At 40.4% G+C, this 11958-nt stretch overlaps 1 protein-coding gene and 1 pseudogene across 1 annotated transcript; both read right to left on the reverse strand.

The window, feature by feature from the left end:
- Positions 1-1634: 1634 nt before the first annotated feature.
- On the reverse strand, positions 1635-2889 carry LOC121497005 (annotated as a pseudogene).
- Positions 2890-9997: 7108 nt separating this feature from the next.
- On the reverse strand, positions 9998-10948 carry LOC121497006 (olfactory receptor 12-like). Its single transcript, XM_041765977.1, has one exon. The coding sequence runs from the start codon at positions 10946-10948 to the stop codon at positions 9998-10000; it is 951 nt and encodes a 316-aa protein (XP_041621911.1).
- Between the last annotated feature and the right edge of the window lie 1010 nt (positions 10949-11958).

Below are 11958 nucleotides of genomic sequence, written 5' to 3' on the forward strand. Positions count from 1 at the left end.
TGGCAGGTGTGAACTCCTGAGCCCAAAGCCATTTAATCACCCCTTTCCCCATCACCTTACTCGTACCATTATCTGCAAGCTGAACTTATCTGTCAGGAAAAACAATCCTCCCTGGGATCATCTCCGTTGGTCTCCCTGCAGCTCCTCAGCAGAGTCTGACTCAGAAGTGGAAGAAGACCACCCTGAATACATTACCGTTCCTGCCGGGGGGTCAGGAAGAGGTTGCTTTCTCTTCATGGAACCAAAATATGTTTGAGAAATTCTAGCACTTAAAATGTGTTGACATGCAGTGAGGATGCCCCTCTGTTTACCTCAATCACTATCCCAGCCCTGTGGGAGTTCTGGTGTTTCCATCATGGCACTTGTTGGGGAGATGTTGCCCTGGGGGCACTTGTGTCTTTTACTTAATTGTTTTTTCTTTTTTTAAAGTTGTATTTATTATTTATGAGAGACACAGAGATAGAGGCAGAGATAGAGACATAGGGAGAAGCAGGCTCCTCCAGGACCTCCCACATGGGCTCGATAGAGCATGATGCTCAACCACTGAGCCACCCAGGTGTCCCAGTTTGTTTTTGTCTTTTACATAAATATGATCACACCCAACATCGGGTTGGCATTTTTAATCTTTTTACCATATACTGTGCAATTGTCACATTTGTAAGTAGTGACATTCTCATTCCGTGTCTTCAGTGTTCTGTTGTGAAGGGGATTAGGACATCCTCATTTCACTATGTGAATGCCTGTTTAGGAATGCACATTTTTAAAAACATGATTCATTAGCCAACTATTACTATATCTTGTTTCATATGTGGTGTTCAGTAATTCATCTTTTGCATATAACACCCCTGCTCATCACATCACATGCATATTTTAATGACCATCTCCCAGTTATCCCATGCTCCAATGACCTTCTGTCCAGTAAACCTCAGGTCGTTTCCTAACTGAAGACTCACTTTTATTTCTATTATTTTTTAATAATAAAATTATTTTCTATAGGTGTTCAATTTGCCAACTACAGAATAACACCCAAGGCTCATCCCATCAAGTGCCCCACTCAGTTCCCATCACCCATTACTCCCACCCCCCGCCCTCTTCCCCTTCCACCACCCCTAGTTCCTTTCACAGATTTAGGAGTCTTCATGGTCTGTCTCCCTTTCTGATATTTCCTACCCATTTCTTCTCCCTTGCCTTCTATTCCCTTCACTATTATTTATATTCCCCAAATGAATGAGACCATATAATGTTTGTCCTTCTCCGATTGACTTACTTCACTCAGCATAATAACCCCCAGTTCCATCCACGTTGAAGCAAATGGTGGGTATTTGTCATTTCTAATGGCTGAGTATTTTCCATTGTATACGTAAACCACATCTTCTTTATCCACTCATCTTTTGATAGACTCACTTTTAAAATTGTACTCTGAAAAGGTCACTTATCCTAGGATGTACAATTTTAATAAATTTATAAGGCACAATATATTATTGTTGATTTTAGGTACAGTATTGCCCTAAAGCTTCTTTCTCTTGCATGAATGAAATTGCTTCCTGTTAATTAAAAATTTAAACACCCGAGTCCTGGCAAACACCATCCCCTCCATCTAGCCTGCAGAACTCTCTACTCCCTTCACACATCCTTCACATGGCCATGTGTTTCTGGCACAGCCTTCACACAGCCTCCTTCACATCTTTGTTTCGCAGACTGTAGATGAGGGGATTTAGCATTGGGATGACCAGCGTGTAGAAGACAGAGACCACCTTGCCTTGCTCCATGGACTCAATTGCTCCTGGCTGGGCATACATGACAAAGAGAGTCCCAGCAAAGATGGTCACTGCAGTGATGTGGGAGCCACAGGTGGAGAAGACCTTGCATCTCCCAGCTCTTGAGCCCATCCTCAGGATGGTCACTGTGATGTAGCCATAGGAGATGAGGACCACAAATGTCACACCCACAATGATGAGCCCACAAATGCCAAACAAGAGAAGTTCATTGATGGCCATGTTGCCACAGGCGATCTGGAGCAGAGGGGGACATCACAGAAGAAGTGGTTGATGCGGTTGGAGCTGCAGAATGGGAGGTGGAATGTGAAGCTGGTCTGCACCACAGAGTTGAAGCAGCCTTCATAGTAGGCGCCCAGCACCAGGCGAGTGCAGGCAGACTGGCACATGGTGCTGGGGCAAGGGGTTACAGATGGCCATGATGTGGTCGCAGGACATAACACCCAGGAGGAAGCATTCAGTGGTAGCCACCAGGGATAAAAAGAAAAACTGGGTGGCACATTCTGCAAAGGTGATGACCTTGGATGAGGAGAAGTAGTTGACCAGTGCATTGGGGGCAATGACAGATGAGTAGCACAAGTCCACGAAGGAGAGGTTCTTGAGGAAGAAGTACATTGGGGAGTGTAGGCAGGCTTCCAGGCTGCTAAAGATGATCATGAGGAAGTTGTCCAGTATAGGCACCATGTACAGGGCCAAGAGCACAGTGAAGAGTATGGCTTGGGTCTCCAGACCACCCCTAAATCCCTCTAGTACAAAATCTTGAAAGTGGCCATGGAGAGGTTTCATTACTGTGGGATGGAATAAACCTCAATCCTCACCAGGGAATTACTCCTCCAGTATAGGCAGTTTAAGTGGTCAAGCTAATCTTCCTGCTGAAGACTATTTTGAAAAGATAAATACTGAAAAAAATCTGATTGAAGGTATAAGAGAGTTACTGGATTGCAGAAGATTTACTAAATAAAATTAAATATGAAAAACAGGCCTAAGGATTTCACTATGGGAACTTCTTTTCCCTTGAGATGTAAGCCAATTTTGAAGATGAATCTTAGAGGCTAGGTGACTAACCAGTGAGGTTTTTCCTGTCTTGCAGAGCTAATGCTGACTGTTTGGTCATAGTGTCCAACCATGATACATCATAGGAGTGAGATAAATCAGGAGTAGCTATGCAGCCAAGCTTCTAGCCATTTCAATCAAGAAAGCGTTTTACGATATGATCTGAGTACCAGTGCCCCTCACACCTTGCAAAAATAAATATATCTCAAGAGGAAGACACATTATCCTGGATTGCAGTTGTTATCTATAAAAATTCTGTGTAAATAATGCCAGCAGAATTTTAAGATTGAGGAGTTCCAACAAAACAAATTAAAATATCATAAAAAATAGAAAACACAAAAGAGCTTTCAGTTTTTGGAGTTAACACACATCAGCTTTACTTTTTTATTTTATTATCTTTTTAAAGATTTTTTTTAAAAGATTTTATTTATTTATTCATGAGAGAGACAAAGAGAGGCAGAGACGTAGGCAGAGGGAGAAGCAGGCTGCATGCAGGGAGCCTGCCATGGGACTCCATCCAAGGTCTCCAGGTTCACGCACTGGGCTGAAGGTGGCACCAAACCACTGAGCTACCAGGGCTGCCCCCATAAATAAACTTTAAATGGAAGTTATTATGTATAGAGGATAAAGATGAGAGTAAGAAACTTAGCAGAAATGTAAATCAATCAAGAGAATATATTCTAACTTTTAACAAGTATAGTGGCTACATTAGGAACTCAGTGAAAGAATTTTACAGATTAGAGATAGCTAGAAAGAAACCTTGTGAACTGGAATACAGAGCAGTAGAAAATATTCAGAATAAAGTTTTGAGAAGCAAAAGGATAGAAAAATAAGAAATGAAGGTTAGGGACAAAAGATGTAGGGACACCCCTCCTATAAGTTCCTGAAGAAGGTTTAAAGAGATAAAAAGGCTGAATCAGTGCTTGAAGAGAGAATGGCTACTTATTATCTCAAGCCAATGAAAGAAATTATTCTAAAGATTCATTAACCCTACCAAATCAAAGCAGGATTTATACAAAGAACACCACACTTGAACATATGACAGTAAAAATATTTAGAACCAAGAGAAAAAGACAAATATAAAAACAGCCTGACAGAGAACGTGTAGTCACTTCAAGGGTGGATAAGTGGCACAGTCGGGTAGGCCTCTGACTCCTGGTTTTGACTCATGTTGTGATCTCAGAGTTGTGAGATTGGGCTCCATTTTAGGCCCACATTCAGCGCACAGTCTGCTTGAAACACTGTCCCTCTGCCACTGCCCTTCCTCCCCTAAAATAAATAAATCAGTCTTAAAAAGAAGACATACTCACTTCAAAGTATCAACTTTAGAAGTAAGATTGACAATTGGCTTATCAGACTAAAAATAATGGAAGCCATATTAAAAGGAAATATATTTTCCTTTCTTCAAAGAAAATAATTACCAACTAGAATTCTACCAAAGGTATCCTTCAGAACACAAAAGGAATGTAGAAATAATAGTTTAAGACTTCAATGCTCCACTTTCAATAATGAATTGTACAACAAAACTAAGTATCAGTAAGGAAATAACAGATGTGAACAGCATTATAAACCAAATACTTAACAGGCATATGTGGAACACACTGTGTTCATCAATAGCAGAATACATTAGTCTCCAGTGCACATGGAACATTATTCGGGATCGACCGTATGTTATTTCACAAAGCAAGTCTCAATAAATGTTAGAAGATTGAAAGTATAAGAAGTATGTTCTCCAAACAAAATGGAATGAAATCACAAAGCAACAGCATAAGGCCATTTGGAAAACTTACAGACACGTGGAAGCTCAACAACACATTTTTAAATCACCAGTGGGTCAAAGAAGAAATCGCAATGGAAATTACAAAGTATTATGAGATTAATGAAGATGGGAACACTATACCCCAAGACTTAGGAGATGCAATGAAAGAAGGACTCAGAAATTTATAGCTATAAACACCAATATTTTAAAAAGATGTGTATTCCATAATTAACTTTCTATCTTAGGAAAGAGAGTAGAAAGGAATAAGAAACTAAGCTCAAAGAATATAGAATGAATGGAATAATGAAGATTAGAGAAGAGATAAATGAATTAGAGGAGAGTAGAATAAGACACTACAATCAAAGACACTAAAAGCTAGTTTTCTGAAAATTTTGACCAACTAGACAAACTTTGGCTAGATGACGGAGAAAGTCAGATAACTTAAATTTCTAAAATCAGAAATGTAAGCAGAACATGACTTTTGATCTTCAGAAATAAAAATTATCATAAGAATATATTGGAACAATGATAATCCAACAAGTAAGCTAACCTAGACGAAATGAACCAATTCCTGGAAAAAGTGTAACATAACTGACTCAAGGAGAAATAGAAAATCTGAGCAGACATACAACAAACAGATGGAGTCAACAGTCAAAACGCTTTTCTAACAAAGAGAAGTTCAGGACCAGAGGGTTTCAGTGGTGACTTTTACCAGTGAATACAAGAATTAACACACGCACAACTCAAAGTCTAAAATGTAGATAGGAAAAACCACTTCCTAATGAATTTCATAAGGCCTTCATAAGGCCTACATTTCACACTAAATGGTGTCAAAGATATTGCAAGAAAATGAAGCTAACGATCAATATGTCTTATGAATATAGATACAAAAATCCTTATCAAAATTGAAGCAAGCCAAATCCAGCAGAACTTCACAGGGATTATATGGTATAAACAAGTGAGAGTATCCCAGGGTAGCAATAGGGGATCAATATAGAAAAATCAGGAATCCCGGGGTGGCTCAGCAGTTTACCACCTGCATTCTGCCTAGGGCGTGGTCCTGGAGTCCCAGGATCAAGTCCCATGTCGGGCTCCCTGCATGGATCCTGCTTTTCCCTCTGCCTGTGGTCTGCCTCTCTCTCTCTCTCTCTCTCTCTCTCTCTCTCTCTCTGTGTGTCTTTCATAAATAAATAAATAAATAAATATTTTAAAAATATAGTAAAATCATTCAATTTAGTATACCATACAAATGGAAGTTAGGGGAAAATAACCCACAAAATATTCTCCTTAGATACAGAAAAAATGCTGAAAGAAATTAAAGAAGACCTACATAAATGTAAAGATATCCCATGATCAAGGACTGGAAGGCCTATTAATGTCAAGATGTAGTAATCTCTTCATTTACATACAGATTCAATGTAATCCTATGGAAATTCCAGTTCCCTTTTTTTTTTTTGCAGAAATCAACCCTAAATAGCCAAAACAATATTTAATTTTTTGTATATTTTTTATTGGAGTTCAATTTGCCAACATGTACCATAACACCCAGTGCTCATCCCGTCAAGTGCCCCCCTCAGTGCCCATCATCCAGTCACCCCCACTCTGCACCCACCTCCCCTTCCACGCCCCCTAGTTTGTTTCCCAGAGTTAGGAGTCTCTCATGTTCAGTCTCCCTTTCTGATATTTCCCACTCATTTTCCTCCTTTCCCCCTTATTCTCTTTCACCATCTCCCATATTCCCCAAATGAATGAGACCATATAATGTTTATGTATACAATGGAATATTACTCAGCCATTAGAAACAACTAATACCCACCAAGAAAGAGAAATTAAGGAGTCAATCCCATTTACTAGTGCACCCAAAAGCATAAGAGACCTAGGAATAAACCAAACCAAAGAGGTAAACGATCTATACCCTAACAACTACAGAACACTTCTGAAAAGAAATTGAGGAAGACATAAAGAGAAGGAAAAATATTCCATGCTCATGGATTGAAACAATTAATATTGTGAAAATGTCAATGTTTCCCAGGGCAATTTACACGTTTAATGCAATCCCTATCAAAATATCACGGACTTTCTTCAGAGAGTTGGAACAAATTATCTTAAGAATTGTGTGGAATCAAAAAAGACCCTGAAGAGCCAGGGGAATATTAAAAAAAACCATAGCTAGGTGCATCACAATGCCAGATTTCAGGTTGTACTACAAAGCTGTGGTCATCAAGGCAGTGTGGTACTGGCACAAAAACAGACACATAGATCAATGGAACAGATTCGAGAATCCAGAAGTGGACGTGCTGAAATTATAAAATTATTAGAGGTGAAAGAGACATCAGTGGCAATTATTCAGGAGCAAATTCTTAAACATGACATCTGAGTACAAACAAAAAAATAAAAAAATAAATAAGATAAAACAGAAAATTGAACTTCATCAAAATTAAAATCTTGTGCATCAAAGAACACTTTCAAGAAGATGAAGACAAAGCCTATATTAAGGTAGTTACTTTTGACAAATTACATATATCTAGTAAGGATCTAGTATCCATGGAATATAGAGAACACTTCCAACTCAGTCACAAAAACACAAATTTAAAATGGGCAAAGGGCTTGCATGGGCATTTCTCCAAAAAAAAAGTATACCTGGCCAATAAGAGAAGATGCTGAATGTCATTAGTCATTAGGGAAATGTGGAACAACCTACTATGAGATTTCGTTCATTTATTAGAATGCCTACAATTTTTTAATGATAGAGAAGAACAAATGTTGGTGAGAATATGGAAAAAATCATAACCTCATAATGGTGGTACAGCCTCTGTAGAAAGTAGTCCTGCCATCCCTCAGAAACTTAGATGTAGAGCTTCCCTATTGATCCACCCTAATCCACATGTAGGGATGTGCCCAGGAGAAATGACAATATATGTTCACATAAAAGCCTGTTCACAAATGTGCATAATAGCGATATTCATAAGGTAAAAAGCTAATGCAAGCCAAATGTTCATCAAATGGTGAAGAGTTTTAAAAATGTGAAATAGCATACAGTGGAACAATCAATATTCAGCCATTTAAGAAGTAAGGTTCTTTTGGGTGGGGGTAGGGAGAGAGCACACAGGTGAGCAGGGGGAGGGGCAGAGGGAGAGAAGGGGAGAGGGGGAATCTTAAGTAGGATCCCAGCATGGAGGCCCATATGGGGCTTGCTCACAACCCTGAGATCATGACCTGAGCTCAAATCAAGAGTCGGATGTTGAGCTAGGTGATCCACCTGGAGCCCCAAAGGGAATAATGATCTACTACAAGACAGAACAAGGATGAGACTTGAAAACATTATGCTGAGTAAATGAAGCTTGACACCAAAGTCCATTTATATAAAATGTGCAGAATAGGGACAGAAGTGCGTTTGTATTTACCAAAATATGGTTGGGAGAGAGGGACGGGAGCGTGCTGATCGGAATAGGGTTATTTTGTGTGCGATGAAACTATTCTGGAACCAGAAAGTTGCTCACTGTGGATATAATTAGAAATGAAACATCACACTTGATTAACACTTTGAAGTGGTAAAAATGTCACTTTTGTGTCAATGAGAATTGTTCCTCAGTTTAAAATGTTAAAACTAAAAAATAATAATGGTGAAATAAGAACATTCACTAGCATTTTCACTGATAGAATTTACTTGAAGCACATCGATTATGCTAAAAAAATCCCCTGAGTTCATAATACCAAAAATAAAAACCCCCTCATTGGTTACCTTTGGAAGCTAATGCTGAGGGAATTCAAGCAGTGACCCTAACAGTGAGGAAATATTTGTCTCGAGCAAATTTGCTTTACAGAATATTGCTACTAATAAATGAAGACTGAAATACAGAATTTGAATATTATCATCTTATAAACCCCTAATGAAATAATGCGTTTAGGTAAGATTACTGATATCCACTAATATTAAAAAAGAAGAGATGCAGCCAGGTGGACCTCTCAGTGGAAATAGAAATAACTCTTATGAAATATTCTTGCCGAATACCAATCATGAATTAGAGTGAGACTTTAGGACCTACCAAGTACTGGAAATATAAAGAGCAAAAGGATATAAGGTGGTTTGCAGGATAAAGAACCTGTTTGTACAATAAATAAAGTGCATTAATAATTTTGACATGAAAATAGAGGGACAGGCAGCCAATGAATAGAGATTCAAGAGTCATCAAGACAACACAGTGTAAGGATGTTATTGAATCCTGTTCCAACTGGGACAGTTCTCCTGGGTTCCCCTGTCAGCAAGCTTTGTCTGACCCCCCCTCCCCTACATGGCCAGGCTCCAAAGCCCGGAAGTCTCTTGGGGCCCCAGGTGTCAGGAGAAGAGCATAGACTAAGAGCAGACGCTGTGACCCTGAGTGGACTATTGTCCCTGGGGCAGCAGGTACGAACTCCTGAGCCCAAAGCCATTTCATCAACCCTTCCCTCCATCACCTAGGTATACCATTCTTCTGTGAGCTCAAAGATCTGTCTGGAAAGACAATCCTCTCTGGGTTCCTCTCTGCTTGCTGCTGGTCTCTGTGCAGCTGACGCTAATCCATGTTGGGAGAAGACCACTCTGAATACATTTCTGTTCCTGAGGGAGGATTAGTTGGAGGTTGTTTTTAAAAACAACCTTTAAAAAGTATGAAATTGAAATGTGCCTGAAAAATTCAAGCACATAGAAAGTGTGTGGCCTGCAGTGAGGATGCCCCTCTGTTTACACCAATCACTGTCCCAACTCTGGAGATTTGGGGTTTCTACTTCTACATCTTTGGGGAGGAGGAGGCCTGAGGGTGCATGTATCTTTCATTTAATTTGTTTTTCCTTTATAGATATATGACCACACCCACATCAGGTCTGAATTTCTAATCTTTTATCAAATACTGTGTAATCCTCACCTTCTACAACAGTGACATTCTCTCTCAGTGTCTCAGTGTTCCATTGTGTGTGGGACCAAGACTTTCTCATTTCAATCTGTGAATGGCTGTTTAGGATTTTACATTTGTAAAATTTATTTGGTAAGCCAACATACACTATAGCAGTAATTTCAGATGTAGTTTTCAATAAATCATCAGTTGCGTGTAACACTAGATGCTCATCACGTCATAAGCCCACCTTGTTGCCCATTATCCAGTTACCCACACCCTCCCCTCCAGAAACCCTCAGTTTGTTTCCTATATAGAAGAGTCATTTTAAAAATTTTATTCTGGAAAGGGCACTTAACCTGAGATCTACTACTTCATATTTTTAAGGGCACAGTATATCATTATTGATTGTAGGTACATGTACAGCACATTGCTAAAGTAATTCCTCTTATTGACAGAAGTTTATGTCTGCTAAATAATAACTCCTACACCCCACTGGGGAAACGTCCATATCCTCCATCAAGTATTCGGGACACACATCATCACATGGTCATGTGTTTCTGGCCCAGCCGCCTCACAGCCTCCTTCACATCCTTGTTTCGCAGACTGTAGATGAGAGGATTGAGCATTGGGATGACCAGCGTGTAGAAGACAGAGACCACCTTGCCTTGCTCCATGGACTCAATTGCTCCTGGCTGGGCATACATGACAAAGAGAGTCCCAAAAAAGAGAGTCACTGCAGTCATGTGGGAGCCACAGGTGGAGAAGATCTTGCGTCTCCCAGCTCCCGAGTGCATCCTCAGGATGGTCACTGTGATGTAGCCATAGGAGATGAGAATCACAAAAGCCAAACCCACAATCATGAACCCACAGATGCCAAATAAGAGAAGTTCATTGATGGCCGTGTTGCCACAGGCGATCTGGAGCAGGGGGGGCACATCACAGAAGAAGTGGTTGATGCGGTTTGAGCTGCAGAATGGGAGGTGGAATGTGAAGCTGGTCTGCACAATAGAGTTGAAGCAGCCTACACAGTAGGCACCCAGCACCAGGCAAGTGCAGGCAGACTGGCACATGGTGATGGGGTAGCGCAAGGGGTTACAGATGGCCATGAAGCGGTCGTAGGCCATAACACCCAGGAGGAAGCCTTCTGTTGTGGCCAGCAGGGATAAAAAGAAAAACTGGGTGGCACATCCTGCAAAGGTGATGACCTTGGACGAGGAGAAGAAGTTGGCCAGTGCATTGGGGGCAATGACAGATGAGTAGCACAAGTCCACAAAGGAGAGGTTCTTGAGGAAGAAGTACATTGGGGAGTGCAGGCGGGCATCCAGGGTGATAACAATGATCATGAGGATGTTGCCCAGGACAGTCACCATATACAGGGCCAGGAACACAGCAAAGAGCAGGGCCTGGGTCTCAAGGCCACCTCCAAATCCTTCCAGCACAAAATCTTGAAAGTAGGCCATGGAGAGGTTTCCATTACTGTGAGGTGGCATTAGCCTCAGTCCTCTCCACGGGAATTACACCTCCAGTAGTAGCAGATTAAGTAGGTCAATCCAAACTTCTGCTGAAGATAATTTAGAAAAGAAAACAAAACCAAAATCTTATTGAAGGTAAAAGAGAGTTAATGGGTTAGTGAAGAATTATTTTTAAAATTTCAAGATAAACACATAGGCCCTAGGATTCCATTACTGAGAGCTTATTTCTCCTTGTTACATAAGCCCATTTTGCAGAAGAATATCTGAGGGCAGGGGGTTATCAGTGAGGGTTTGACTGTTGTGTTGAATTTCTGCTACAGTGGTTGGTTACCAGGGACAATGCTAGATGCACCATAGGAGTGAGATAAATCTGGAGTAGCTATGCAGCTCAGCTCCTGACCATTTCAATCCCTGAAACTGTATTAAGATGTGAAATGAGGGCCAGCGCCTCTGACACTTGCAAGAATAAGCATATCTCAAGAGGAAGACACATCATCCTAGACCACAGGTGTTATCTATAAATGTTTTTTATAATAAATTTAATTTTTATTGGTGTTCAATTTTCCAACATACAGAATAACACCCAGTGCTCATCCCGTCAAGAGCCCCCCTCAGTGCCCATCACCCATTCACCCCTGGCCCCCGCCCTCCTCCCCTTCCATCACCCCTAGTTCGTTTCCCAGAATTAGGAGTATTTATGTTCTGTCTCCCTCTCTGATATTTCCCACACACTTCTTCTCCCTTCCCTTCTATTCCCTTTCACTATTGTATATATTCCCCAAATGAATGAGAACATACAGTGTTTGTCCTTCTCCGATTGACTTACTTCACTCAGCATAATACCCTCCACTTCCATCCACGTTGAAGCAAATGGTGGGTATTTTCATTTTTATTGGCTGAGGAATATTCCATTGTATATCTATAATACAATGCCAAATAAGAGAAGTTCAATACTGCCAGACAGAATTTTAAAATTGAGGAGTTCCTGCAATATGAATTAAAAATTCAGAAACAATAGAAAAACTCAA

The sequence above is a fragment of the Vulpes lagopus genome, chromosome 8, assembly GCF_018345385.1.
Source record: "Vulpes lagopus strain Blue_001 chromosome 8, ASM1834538v1, whole genome shotgun sequence".
Lineage (NCBI taxonomy): Eukaryota > Metazoa > Chordata > Mammalia > Carnivora > Canidae > Vulpes > Vulpes lagopus.

What these genes read in the sequence shown, in the direction of transcription:
- LOC121497006 (XM_041765977.1), bottom strand. Translation starts at nt 10,948, where the DNA reads ATGCCACCTCACAGTAATGGAAACCTCTCCATGGCCTACTTTCAAGAT.